General features: G+C 37.8%; 1 protein-coding gene across 2 annotated transcripts in view; it reads right to left on the bottom strand.

The window, feature by feature from the left end:
- Positions 1 to 14,681, bottom strand: part of TFAP2D (transcription factor AP-2 delta) — a 54,099-nt gene that overhangs the window by 21,869 nt on the left and 17,549 nt on the right. For both annotated transcript variants that reach the window (XM_019658733.1, XM_019658732.1), the window contains one exon: positions 1,414 to 1,555. In XM_019658733.1, the coding sequence (XP_019514278.1) occupies positions 1,414 to 1,555 (142 nt within the window). The remainder of the gene's footprint in view (positions 1 to 1,413; positions 1,556 to 14,681) is intronic.

Below are 14,681 nucleotides of genomic sequence, written 5' to 3'. Positions count from 1 at the left end.
CTCCCTCCCTCCCTTCCTTCCTTCCTTCCTTCCTTCCTTCCTTCCTTCCTTCCTTCCTTCCTTCCTCTCTCTTGGTCTTCATTCTCTCTTTCTGCTAGTCCTTTACCCATTATCTCCTTGTTTTGCCTTTTCTCCTTTTGCTACAATCTTTTGTTTTCCTTCTCTTTGGGCAAGATAAAAGAATTTCTAGTACTCTCAGAAGAGCAATGCACAAATATATCCTAAGCCAAAACAATGACAGCCACAAGCAGCACAAATCCCAAAACAGGACTTAAATGTCTTGAGCAAGCCTGTTAGATGGTAGCTGTCCCATATAAACCCTTAAACTTGTAAAAACACCTATGTTGCATTAGAAGTGGGTGGAAGAAGGAAGATTTATTTCTGGCTTTATTCATTTTGAGCATATTTAAATTTTAGCCAACATAGTACAAAGTCATTTTTTTAAATCAGTTTATCAGAAGCAATGTTTATAATACTATCTATCTTATGTTTTCTCTTTAAAAGATTTTCCCAAATAAGAAACTAATTTATACACGATAATTTAACCACCTGGGACTATTAGATCTAAAATCCAAGTACAGAGCTTGGAAATTAGATAAGATTATTAATGGTCTATATGTAGCAATAATTTATTTTAATAAAAAGAAGAGAGCAAAAATTAACTACCTGAAAGATTTTTCTGTAAAATTTGAACATGACTTGCAGCAGTACTTATAGTTCTGCTGGTTTTTCACACAATAAAAGATAGTTCTTTTATTAATGATCAAAGAACTTTTAAGTTTGAGGGAATTTGAAGTCATCTTATGCAAGCTTCCTCCTTGCTATATCATTTCCCTCATTATTTTAATTCACATTTTAATTGGACTTTTTTCCAAGTCTCAGAAGCTTTCTCATACATTCTACCTTTTCTTTTTGACAATGTCACCACAGGGGGGTGGGACTACTTCCTTAATTATACACAAGAGAAGATGGGGACAACGATGGCTACCCTTGGTCCCAGAGGTCTCCCTGTTACCTTTCATGCACCTAGGTCCTCAACTTTTGTCACATTCCCCAAATGCTTATAGTGTTTTAAGGTCTTTCTCCTCATTTTTAAGGTACAATGAGCGGTTTACATAGCAATCAAAGGCATATTTGCATTGAATCGACACCTTTTAAACATGTTTTACTCTTAGGAACTCCTGCATATTCTGCAGAAGTTTTCTAGGGACTTGCATCCCTGTCAATGACAGCACCATCGCTAACCAAGGGCAGTTTGTAAATCTTGCTACAGGCCAAGGGGTGTGTGGACGGTCCTTGCTTAACATAATACATCTAGCGGGCGCTTCCTGGTTCCCGCCTTCAAAAAAAAAAAAAAAAGGAAACTGAGGATACAGGCACACGGAGGCTTCCAGACTTCCTCATTCTGCTTACTTGGTCGCTAGGATCATCTTTTTTCTTGCTGTCTGCTCTTTCTGTTCCATATGTTGTCTGGCAAGATGTTCTCCTACAGCTTTGGCTGGAAACTCTGTTTCACAAGTGTAGCCAAAATCTCGAGCCAAGTGTAAAGCCTCCCCTGTTGGCAGACAATAAAAGTCAGCGTCTCAGGAATGTCCAAACTCAGTAATAAGCAACACCTTAAATTTTTTTTCAAGCCTCATTTCTGGCTGTGGTCAGATGGGTTATTTTTTCTATTTATTCTACACAATCCAAGGGAAAGGACTTTTTTTAGGGGGATGGGGTAAGGTGGGGTAGGAGGAACAGAAACTGAGAAATAGGAGCTACTTACCAGCCAGAGGGGTGTGGTATAGCAAGGGCGTGTGGGGGGGGGAGGGGATACCAGAACCACAGTCTAGGAGTTTTGACTCCCCCTGAGGCCTCTGGCCATTAGACCAGACTGACCTATGAGATCCTTCACATGAATGTCCTCAGGGTAAAAGCTCCAAGTGTGTGTCACTTTCTTGCAGCTCAATCTACGGCCTATTCTCAGCATAGCTGAAATATTCAGATATCTTTTCCAAAAGCCTATCATAATATCGGCAAAGGTTCCAAATAATTTTTCCAAAAAAAATGGAACACTTTGGAAAGGGGAGATAAATAAACCGTATCAATTTCATATCATTACACTGCTAAAGAGAGTGCGTTATGCGTTACATCGCTATAGTACTGGTGTTGTCAGGCTTCATGGCAGGCTTCGGTTCCTTTCAGCGCTATGTGCGAAGCTTTTTAAGCACAATAACATCGTCAATAACTTTTGCTCTTTTACAAAAGTTTAAACCCAAGTAAATTACTGAGAAATGGGGTAGAAATGGTTTTATCAGCAAAGTAAGATTCGTTGATGGCTTTCTGTCTGGAAAAAAAAGTGTTTTTAAAGCTCAATCAAGCCAACTCTTACCTGACCATCAAAAATTTTAAAAAGTAAGCTTTCACTACATATATATGGAGCACCTACTTTGTTCAAGATGCAGTGCTAGGCAGGAGTAACAGGGGAAATAAAAGGGCAGCAAAGATTGTCCCTGTTTCTAGGAAGGTGACAGTCAAACCAATACTAGTAGCAACAACAACCAACACGAAAACACCTTAGTAGTACTTTATAATTTATATTGTACCTATATAAGCATTATCTCTAATCTGTACATGTTTATTGACACTATTTTGACATTCTATACAAGCTATTGTATTATAAGTATCAAATGAGTGTCAGAGATAAAAATGTTTCACGTAAGTTCAAAGGAGGAGAAGGTGGTAACCAAGGAGAGGTGATCCAACAACCAGAAAGTCAATCAAATTTTGCCATTAAAAAATAAAAATCGTCAGGCTTGATGGTGATACCATATGATGTTTGTTTGGTGATTGGCCAAAGGAACAATTTAAGAAGTAATGGATTTGATCCTGTTTTATGCTCATAGAATATCAGAGTAGTGGATGAATTAATACCAGGAAGAAATAAAAATGGTTAATATTACTATAGAAAAGGAGGAAAAGTTTATAAAAATATAAAATAAATATACAAAATAGGCTAGTTAATATTAATGAAACTTTCACATATTTTTCTCAGTAAAGGTACTATTTTTTTCTCTAGAAAAAAGAAACATTAATCTTTCAGATTGGGAAACTCATTTATAAAAGACAAAGAAAATTACCAATAATAGAACACAGGAAAGCACTTTAGGATAATATAGAGCTGAGAAAATATAATCCTAAAAGTAATTTCATCTCTTAAATTACTATTGGACACCTTGTTTTTCTTACAACTAAAAATTCTAAGGAAAAAGAAAAGTAAATTCCTAAGGATTTGTTTTCAAACATTTTAATTATAAAAAATTTCAAACCTATAGCAAAGTTGAAAGACTTCGACAATTAATTTCCAAAAACCCACACTTAATGTTATACTAAATTTGCTTTATCACATATCTATTCATCTTTCTTTACCTCTACTCATCCACCAATCCATATTAGTTTTGATGCATTTCACAGTAAATTATAGATGCCAGTACACATCTCCCTAAAGACTTTAGCATTATATAATTAACTGGAGTTCAATATTTGTTTATAGTTTTTTTCCCTAAAAGCTTTTATGTAAAAAGTTTTCCCTGATGTATATTAAGAAGAAGGAACGAGACTAAAAACTCCTTTGTATGATTTATACCTACTGAGTAAATAGGAACCAGTGGCGTCCTTGCCCTTGTTTATCTGACAAAAAAGTACATTCACACACCGGAAAGCTCCATTATAATTAATACGCAGATGTTAGTTAATATCCTGATTTGAACTTTCAATGTGTACAAATATTAAACAAGCATTAAAATTATTCTTGCATTTATGCAAGTGTGTTTCATTTCTACTTATGTTACCAATAGACATTAATGTTGTCATTCATTTTTTTTCATCCATTCACTGAGTCTTTAACAACTTTTTGTTTTTATTCCCACAATGTGGGAAGTCTTGTTCTAGGCCTTGGAAGAGTCTGGTTTAATATAAAAATATTACAATGAGGTAAACAGCTCAGATAATGTTTGGTAAACTATCTGATCATGAATTTTCCTCCCACTCTGTTTCAAAGCGACAGCTGATAAGCTTTTTATATTCATGTGGTAGAAAATATCATTGCTTTCCTTCCATCTTAAATGTAAAGAGGACCTCACTAAATGGAAAACGTGTCTGCATTGATTAGTCTGGATAGTGCTAAGTTATTGGAGGGTCACAGTTTTGGATAGAGCTGCAATATTTTTCTAAAATGCTTATTACCAGCAGTTGATCACCCTAACCAATGAGGGGGGAAAAGTGTGCATATTTGACAGAAAAAATGGCACAAATATTTTTTAAAGGATGTTGTAACGCCAGATAACATGATCACTTTTGCTAGAAAAATGACAGAAGAGAGATAATTGGAGAGACTTCAAATTTGAGGTAAAAAGTCTTAAACCTTGATCTATCAAATAGTGGGCACAGCACCTGATCACAGGATAAACTCGTGACCTTGGGACCCACAGGTATCTTGCAACTGAGGCACGATAGGTAGCCAAGGAAATTGACAACCACCTCCATGGTACAAGTGAGGAGCCTCGCTGGTTACACAAGTAACAAGTGACTGTATCCAGCACCTGCTGCTGGAGAAAAACAAGAACCAGTTTCATCCGGCAAGGCTAACTCATGTGACCTGGGACCTGACCTTAGTTAATTTTAATGTCATTAAAATATCATTTGCATTGCAAGTTACTAGGACTCCTGTGATACATCTGACATCATGACAGTTCTGGAGGGATCAAAAAAGGAAGAAAAAGCAGGAAATGGAGGGTCCTGCCCAGGGAGAGGAGATGAATGAACAATGTTCAATGGTAAGTCACTAATTCCCGCCCTGGGAGGGATAAACACCCCTGATCATGAGTTCCTCAGCACAGCTCCTTCTGAGTTCACCTGCACTTTCCTCTCAAGCGTGTACTTTCGTTTTCAATACATCGCTTTGGCTTTCCTGTGTCTGTCTAGCTCTTGAATTCTTTTTTGTGTGGAGACAATAACCCAGTCACCTCTGCTCTGGGCTGAGTTCTCTCTCGGACATCCCGTGAGCCTCACACAACACAACTAACACAATAACACCACTGATAGTGTCAACTTTGTACAGCAAGTCAAAGCTATATATATATTGACAGATCTGCATATTGCAATATTACAGAAATAGATATTTAAATAATAATTGAACAGAGCCTATATAGATAGATAGATAGATAGATAGATAGATAGATAGATATAGATATAGATATAATCTCTTCTCTGCCTCCCACCCCTCTACTCTATGTGCTTTAGTGGGAAAGTGAAACAGTGCCAACAGGAAGATGGCAGCATGTGTCTTAAATTTTGTGCTAAAACCTGATTCTTGAGGATCTGGTCCATTTTATGCAAAGCTCTCACCGTGTGGTCGCTTTAAAAACAGTTTGAATGGAACAGCTGCTATTTACATTTACACTGACAGCCAGATCCTTCCTTCCCTGAGTTCTGTTTACTGCTTTCTCCTGCTTGCCATGTAACATTGTTACTGGATGTATAGCAATGCTACATCAAAAGAAGTGGCAAGTGAAGACACTCTGATAAGTAGTTAAAATGCGTATACCATGCCACAAAAGCTTTGTGTGTGAGGACCCCAGAATGAATGAATCAGTGGAGCCATGAATTAAAATACACATGAATTCAGTAACAATGGCAAAACTATATAGTTAAATCCTGTACAGCAGGTATCTTAGAGTCAACAGGCTTAAGAAAAATTTTAGAAATTTTAGGATCAGAAAAGAATATGAAAAAGGCTCTAAGGGGTCTAACTGATGGGTGAAAATGAAGCTCTAGGAGCCTCTGTTTCTGCGGTGGGACAAAACGCCCATGTGGACAACAAGCTGGTGCTATAACCTGTAGTGAGAAGAGTGACCCATGAAGGGCTCGAACTATTTTCCCTTCTATTTCCATACAGCAAATAAGGCTGCCTTCACCTCATTTCTGTACAAGATAAGGTAGGGTGCCCTAGTTCTTTCTTGTTTTCCTTCAGGATAGAGTTATTTCTTTATGTCAGTGCATTGTGTCACTTGACAAACCAGTCCCCCCTACACTCTTGTTTTTACACAACTTAAGTGATACACTAACCTTGGCAAGTACACCCATTGTATTTCATGTCATTTCAAGAATTAATATTTCAGAGGTGGGATACATGGATGTTTTGGGTGATAGTGTTGGTACTTAGATAGGAGTATTCTAAGTGTGAGGTTTTAGGCTCTATGTGCCAAGTAGTGCCACCTCCCTACTTCCAAAATATTGGAAACCACTAAAGGATATTCAATTTTTCAACAGGAACAGCAGCAGGTGGTGACTCATATTGAGTAACTCTCTCAAAAAGTCAGCACAAGTAAAATTACAGAATATGGGAAGAACATAAAAAGAAAATTTGCTCCCGGGTTTCAGGGCATTCATTTTTCACACTCAAAAGCAAAAATGGAAATCATTAGAAAAAATGTAAATGACAATTACTGGTGCATCCCACAAATGGAAAGTTAATGGAAAAAATGTTTTCTGAAAAAGCTGATTGCTCATTTCACTGAGAGTCTAGGTTCCCACACTACTTTACCAGAAGCAGATCTAAATGTATTTTTAAATAGAAATAAATATAACGGATTTTCAACTTTTTATATGGTCATTAGGTATTTTTTCCTTCCTTCAAAATTATTGTATTTTAGGGGAAAGCATACTTTAGACAACTAAATATTAATATCTAAAACTAATTTGTACTAAAGGATACTTCTACATTGTTATTCATTAGGTAAGTCTTACCAATTGTCAAAATAACAATACTGCCTTACAAACAATTTAGGTTTAACTTAGTGTTGCAATACCAAAAGTCATTAAATAAAAACAATTCATCTGTGTTAAATTCCAGTCACATATCTATGATTTCAATCTTATTTACATGTCTGGGAAAATACTGTGTTTCCCCAAAAATAAGACCTAAATGAAAAATAAGCCCTAGCATGATTTTTCAGGATGCTGCTAATATAAACCCTACCCCAAACATAAGCCCCAATTAAGATCATCAGCCAGACATGATTGTTTGAATAAATGTAGATTTTTGTACATGAATAAATGAATAAATGTAGATTATTAGAGCAAAAATTAATATAAGACCTGGTCTTATTTTCAGGGAAACACAGTAGCACATTCAAATTTATCTCTAGGATTAATCTAAGAAGCACCTATTAGAAAGCAAATTTGAGAATATTTTCAAACCTGGATAAGATATTACATTAAATAAATTATGATATCAAGCTATCGTAAACCCTTGAGCTGCAGGACAAAGTTAATACATCTGTTACAAGTTTCCCGAACTACTCTGAAAGAAATGTACTCTACAACACTATATGTCTATGATATAGATAGGTGCCTTATAATGTGGTAGTTTCTGTAGCTTAATGACAATTTTGTTTAAACACCAACATTATTTTTCAGAGTGATAGTTTTGTTCCCTCTTCCATACTCTGTACTTAGCACAGCACCTAATTCATAATATGTACTCATTAACATAAGTTAAATGAAAAAGCTTTCAAGGGTCGGCTGAGTGGCTCAGTTGGTTAAGAGCTTGCTCAAGAGTGCGCGCTCTGAGCAACAGGGATGCCAGTTCAATTCCCAGCCCTAGCTGAGCTGCTGCTGAGCTGCTGCTGAGCTGCCAACAGGTGGCAGAATGGCTCAGCTAAAAAAAAAAAAAAAAGATGTGTAAAAAAGCTTTCAAATATTTTATTGGTTAATTATAGCAATAGTCTTGTAAGGCACCCCTCCCAAAGAATATAGTGAAAAACTAGAGCAAAAGAGAATTCCTAGAAAGAATATTAAGTAGAGACACTTAATAAAATAGACTGCAGTTGAAGGCAGTGTTTTTCTGCTTCCACAACCTGGGAGTTGTTTGGGGTTTTTTTTTTGTTTGTTTTTTTAAAGTTTGGGTTCCACCCCATATCAATTAATCTCTGGAGCTAGGACCTCTGCATTTTGTAAAACTTCTGCAGTAATCTGAAACCTGGGTTGAGAACCACATCCCTAAGGTAAAGGGAAAGCATTATGTAGTGATTAACTAGACATCTTCCCCCAAATACAAAGATTCTTTGGAGTATATAAAGAGAAGGCAGTCATTACAGAGTTAATATTAAACTGTAAAGGCCTCTATCTGGGCTCTTGCATAATGAGTTCTGCTTATTTGACTGACATAGTATAAACTCTAGAAACAAAACAAAACAAAATTGAGAAATGTGGTCGTAGAAGTAGAGATAGCATTATTAGGGAAACAAAGTCATCAGTCTATTGAAAAAGTATATCTGTAATAAGATCTAGTATAAGATGAATTTTGCTGTTCATACTAGTTGAGAAAAGATGGATTATCAATAAAAGGTGTTAGGACAACTGGGTGGCCATCTGGAAAAAAACAAACAAATTAAATTGGGTCTATACCATATATGCAGAAAAAAAAAAATGTCCAGCTGGGAGCCAGCCGAGTGGCAAGTTGGTTAAGAGTTGGCTTGGGACGCCAGCTCTGAGCAGCAGGGCCCCGGTTCGGATCCCACACTGGGGCAAGTGACACTGCACTCTCTACAGCTAAGATGATGAACAACAGCTCGACCTGGAGCTGGTGGGTTGTGAGTTGCTGGCCAAGGCTGTAGACTGCAATGGGGCTGGCCAGCAGGTGGCATGCGCTTTCGTGAGCCGCCGTGAGCAGCAGCCCAATGGCCTGCGACCGATCTGCCTCACCCGGGAAGAGCACAATGATAATACCAACATGGGCCAGTGAAGCGTCGTCCTCCACAATTAGGCTGAAGAACAAAAGGAGAGCAACTTGTCTGTTTCCCTTCCCCAATTCCCCAACGCTATTCCCCTCCCCCAATACCCCCATAAAAAAATCTTAAAAAAAAAAAGTCCAGCTGGATCTAAGATTTAAACATAAAAAATAGAACCACAAAGTAATTAGAAGATAACATGGGAGGATTCTTTTATAATTTTGGAATAAAAAAGGCCTTTTAAAGTATTATAATAAAAATTAAAAGTCATAGAATAAAATACATGAGAAATATGATTATATTAATATCAAAAAGTTCTGCAGGTCGTAGACCTGAACAAATAAGCAAATACACACAAAAAAAACCTCATAACAACAAAGAGACAAACCAAAGCCAGGGGTGGGGTGCTTTGCAACTCATATCAGGGACATACAGCCAATTTTCTTGATATATAAAGAATACTTACAAATCAATGAGAAAAATATAAAACTTAACCCCATAAGGACAATTAAATGAACAGACAGAAAAACTCATAAAATTTTCCCAAGAATATACTCCACTCAACCTCCTTCATAATAGAAGTAGCCCTATTTTTAAACCAATCAATTTAGCAAAGATAAAAAAATTGATAGGATCCTGTTCAGGCTAGAGTACAGGGAAGTGCTATCAATCAACGCTTCTTACACCCACTGCTGATGGGATTATAAATTTACAACCATCATGAGTAGTAGCAGAAATTAAGGGATACCCCAAGCACATAGTCAGACATAAAGGCATATGTGTAGTAGCATATTTCCTCTGCATCTACATGTCAACATCTTTTCCCCCTAAAAGCGAAGGAAATAATAGATGCAGGCTAGGGAAGTAATATTAGGAAGTAAGCAAATGGTTTAAGATGTCGTCTTCTAAGACGGCATGTATTTGTCCATAATATTGTATGATACAATCTCTGATTCACTGCGACCAATTACTGAAAATTCTGATAAATACTAGTTCTTCCATACTAGAGAACAATATCTAATTGTTATCTAATTACCAATTATCAAAGTACAGTCTCTCAGATAGAAATGATTCCATGACTAAGAATAAGAAATTTACAGATAAAACAATACCTATTAGTCTAAAAAAAAACTAAGGTTTTTGAGACCTTAATATGAATGACTAACAAAGGCTCTACCAGCATTTACTTCATTGAGCTCAACTGGCAACTCTGAAATGCAAAACTCAGTGCAAGAGTGTTTGTGGGCAAAAGGGAACACCCAACCCCCTGGTGACTGGGCTTTTCCAGGTGATTGTCTGACTAAAGCCATCACTAATTAGTTATTATGACAAAGGGTCAATGTATTTTCTTTTGTATACCACGGACAGTTTCAGAAGAAAGCTGAAAACCTTTATATCCCAAAGGAGGGAAAATGCGGGAATGTGATATCTGGAATGGCCAGTGGAGGGGTTATTTGGGGGTGATAGTCCTTTGAGACCTACAAATGCCATGAGTCCCTGGAGGCTAGCCTTAAGCTTCACACATCCATACAAACCCATTGTGGTACCCATGTAAAGGCAATGAGACTATCGGCTTTGTCCTCAATCCCATGAGAACAGCAACCACGGCTGAGCGTACCCTGTGCATGTATTATCGCTAATGCTTGGCAAAAAGATTTTGGTGTTTGATTCCTACAAGCCTCAAGCAGTGAACAATCCCTCAACCTAAAGTAAAAAGCCATGGGCTAATCAAGCAAACGTGATACACCTACCCTCTTTACTTCATCTGCAGGAAAGAATTCATTGCCAAGTAGGTTGCTCTTTTCCCTTGTTCCCTGGAAAATGCAATTGCATAGGCTCGGTATTAAAGGAAAGGGGGAAATAACACCAAGTGATTGCATTCCTTTCTCCTACATTTGGTTGGTTTTGTTGGATTGGAAAAAAAAGGTTTTATAGGGTAATCTTATAACCAACTGATATAACTGACTGACTGACTAAATTGATAACTCTATTGAAAGCACAACAGACACTATTGAGAATTATTCCAGAAATGAGGGACGAATCTAAACTTAATGTCATCCTAACTTTGGCAGATTAAGTCATAGCAGAAGGTTCATCAGGATTTTAAAAACTTGTACTAGTGGACGTGAGAAAGCTCGAGAAACTGGCCCAGGACTCCTAGCAGCAGAAAGGTCCAACCCACTGTGAAAAACTGGCTCACGAATTGATAACATCTTTCTAACCCTCAGTTATACTTTAGTTAAATTCAGAGCAGTTCAGCAATGTAACTGCTTGTAATCCGTGCCAAAAATACAAATTCAAGTAGAATTTACACGGTGGTGTTACAAACCAGAAGACCTGGGTTCTCATCCTTTCTGTTCCCAATATTATGATCCTGTGCAAAACAGGTAATCTCACTGCACCTTAGTTTTTTCATTTAAGAATAATGATAGGTAAAATTCATCGAGCACCAAGTTTGTGCTGGGAACTGTATTACGTGCTTTACAGACGTTCTGATTTAACTCTCACAACAACTTATGAGTAGGGTACTATTATTAACACCACTTTATAGGTGAAGACACTGATGCTCAGAGAGGTTACATGTATTTCCCTATAGAACATAGCTAGCAAGTGGTAGAAGTGAGTTCAAACAAGCTCATTTGACTCAAGAAGCATACTCTTAACTGCTATGACCTAGTGCCTTAGACTACTCAATCTTCCATTTTCCTCTAGAGCTAAAGTTTTATGATCCTGTGTAAATTTTGCTATTAAAGAATGCTGTTGTTTTGGGCCGGCTCAGTGGCGCGTTGGTTAAGAGCTGGCTTGGGACGCCAGAGGGCCCAGGTTCGGATCCCACATATGAGGGCCATTGACACTGCCCTCTATAGCTAAGATGCTGAACAACAGCTCAACCTGGAGCTGGGCTGCCATGAGTCACCGGCGATGGCAGGTGGGTTGCCATGGGCTACCGTGTGTAGCCAGCAGCCAGCATGAGCAGCTGTCCAGAAGCCGGCGACTGATGTGCCTCGCCCGGGAAGAGCGCAATGATGGTGCCAACTTGGGCCAGTGAAGCAACATCCTTCACAACTAGACTGAAGAACAAAAGGATAGAAACTTGTCTGTTCTCCTTCCCCCAATTCCCCAATAAAAATCTTTAAAAAAAGAATGCTGTTGTTTAGAAAGTAAGAAGCTAGGGGACAGGTACTAATCTTTATTAAGTGCCTCTGTGCCATATAGTACAAAGTGTTTATGTGAATGTATTTATTCCTAACAAAAGGCACACAAGGCAGAAATGGGTGCTCGGCCGTCAAAGATTTGTCTTGTCTTTACATAGTCTAGAGTTGTTTCTTTACATACTCTGGAGACTACATTTTCTAGTAGTCTAGTAGTCCAGAGCCATCTCCGGAATTAGTTCTTAAGGAATGTGAACAATAGTAATATGGGTCACTTCCTAGCCAAGTGGGTAAGAAGCTGTGTAATTTCATCATGAAATCTTTTCTTCCTGTGAGCTGAACGAATAGGGCTCCTAGGACCTGGAGGAAGGCACAGCTGCAGATGGAAGGGCTCTGAGTCCCTGAATGAGGCTGTGCGAGGAAGGAAGGCCCCAGTGAGGAATTCCCATATCAGACTGTGATGAATGAGAAATAAGCTTCTATTGTGTTAAGGGACTAAAATTGTGGGAATTAACAGTTATAACAGCTCATATTATCCTAACTAGTACAGGTATTATGATCCTTATTTTGTAAATTAAGAAAATGAAGCTGAGTCAGGATAAGAAACTAGCCCAAAATCAGACAAAATTTCAATAGTGATAATATTGGGGGTGGGGGTAGGGGTATTAGGCCAAGGGATAATATATTTTGCAAGAGATACCACTAGCTCACATGATGTAAGAACTGCCGGGTATGGTCTGGGAGCTTACATTTTTTTAAACTAAAGAAGGGAACAACAGTGACAAAGGGTTTAAACTTGAAAAGAGTGAATGGAGATCATAGACGACATTTGTACATGGTCCCCTTTCTTTTGCTGATGCATATTTTCACCTTTTGCTGTCCACACTGTTCTTTAAAAACATATGTAAACAGAATGTGACTACCTGTCACCACAAACAGCAGGCCAAGACAATTGTGTTTAAGCACTTAAACTGTGCTTACAGAACTCCTAGTGTTACCTGAGCATGTTATATGAGCTTTTGCAAATTTAGCAGAACTATGCCAGGAAAGCACTCCACTCACGTGAACCAAACTTCCTCCGGCAACACTCTTTTCAAATGAGGTGGGAATGACTACATAATTAACTCCTCGTTATTTGTTTTAAAAACCACCAACTTTGCAGAGAATATTCTAAAATAAAACACAGGGAGGAAGCCAGAGAAGTAGCTGAAGTGCTGAAGAGAAGCATCAACTATTATATTTCAATCTGCCAAGAGGTTGGTAAATCAGAGTTGTGTCACCATTATTCTGTATACATCCAGCATCATCTACAGGATTCCAAGGATGATGAACCTAATGCAGTCAGTATATGGCATCTTGTTGGCTAGAAAGGAGTCATCAGTTTTCACCACGAACCCAACTGAAATGTGGGAATATAAATAAATAGGAGGGTCCTCAACAATGTAACTGCCCATCTTGTCATCCCATGGTTAAAACGAAGCCTATTCTAATTTACATGGAATGTCCTTGTTCTTCAAATATTGATTTCTCTTCATGTCCTAAGATAACTTGTAATTTTTTTAAATTAAAATTTATTGGGGTGACAATGGTTAGTAAAATTACATGGTTTCAAGTGTATAATTCTGTAATGCATCATCTATATTATCACATTGTGTGTTCACTACCCAGGGTCAGTTCTCCTTCCGTCACCATATATTTGACCCCCTTTACCCTCTTCTACCACCCCCCTCTCCCCTTACCCTCTGGTAACCACTAAATTGTTGTCTGTGTCTATGAGTTTTTGTTTATTGTTTATCTTGTTCCTGTGTTGCTTTCGGTTTTATATCCCACATATGAGTGAAGTCATATATACACAATGGTATACTACTCTGCCATAAGAAAAGATGAAATACTGCAATTTGTAATAACATGGATGGATCTTAAAATTATTATGCTAAGCAAAATAAGTCAGACAGAAAAAATCGAAAACCAACTTGTAATTTTTTTAAATTGTGGGTCATGACCTGAGACTCAACAGAGAGTAGGTTTACAATCAGCATTTTAAAAGAATGCCAAAATATGGCATAGGGGAAAAAAAATCAGAGAACATAGCACAAACACGTGTGAATGTGTGTGTGCGTGTGTGTGTAAGAGAGTGTGTTTGAAGATCATAATGTAATATGTGGATAGCTGAGGGATGGAAAAGGTCCCTTTGCCCCTAAATCTCTCTTCCTCAGTTCCATCAAAGTGCCTGAAATTCAACAATGATTTATTTCTCTACATCATGAATATTTTGGGGACTTCAAAAGCATCCAATTAAAGTAAGATGCAGTTGGGAAGAATAAAATCTTAAGTTTCATCAGCCAAGGCTGATGCGGTTCCTCTTTGAGCAGAGGCCAAATGAATAGAACACAAGTTAGGTACTTTTGTGATAGGAGAGCTGTGCTGAAGGAGTAGCTGGCAAAAGACCACAGATCATCCTAGGAGTTCACATATTTAACTTATATTCTCCCTGTTAGCATCGATCCATGATTCCCACACAGGATACTCCAGTGCTTTTGGCTACTATGAAAATCAATGAGAAGACTTGTGAATATACCCTTTTATGGCTCTTCAGTTTGTACCGTCCAGTACATTCACAGACATCACAGAGAAAGGTCTTTCTTTGGGCCTTTACTTGTCACATTGGTTACAAATTCCATGAGAATTCATAGCCAGTCCATCCTAGGTGGTGGTAAGGATCTCAAGGAACATTTAGATCAAAGGTCCTTAAACT

This window comes from Hipposideros armiger, unplaced genomic scaffold (genome assembly GCF_001890085.2).
Source record: "Hipposideros armiger isolate ML-2016 unplaced genomic scaffold, ASM189008v1 scaffold_288, whole genome shotgun sequence".
Classification (NCBI taxonomy): domain Eukaryota; kingdom Metazoa; phylum Chordata; class Mammalia; order Chiroptera; family Hipposideridae; genus Hipposideros; species Hipposideros armiger.
This window is presented reverse-complemented; position numbering and strand designations above follow the sequence as displayed.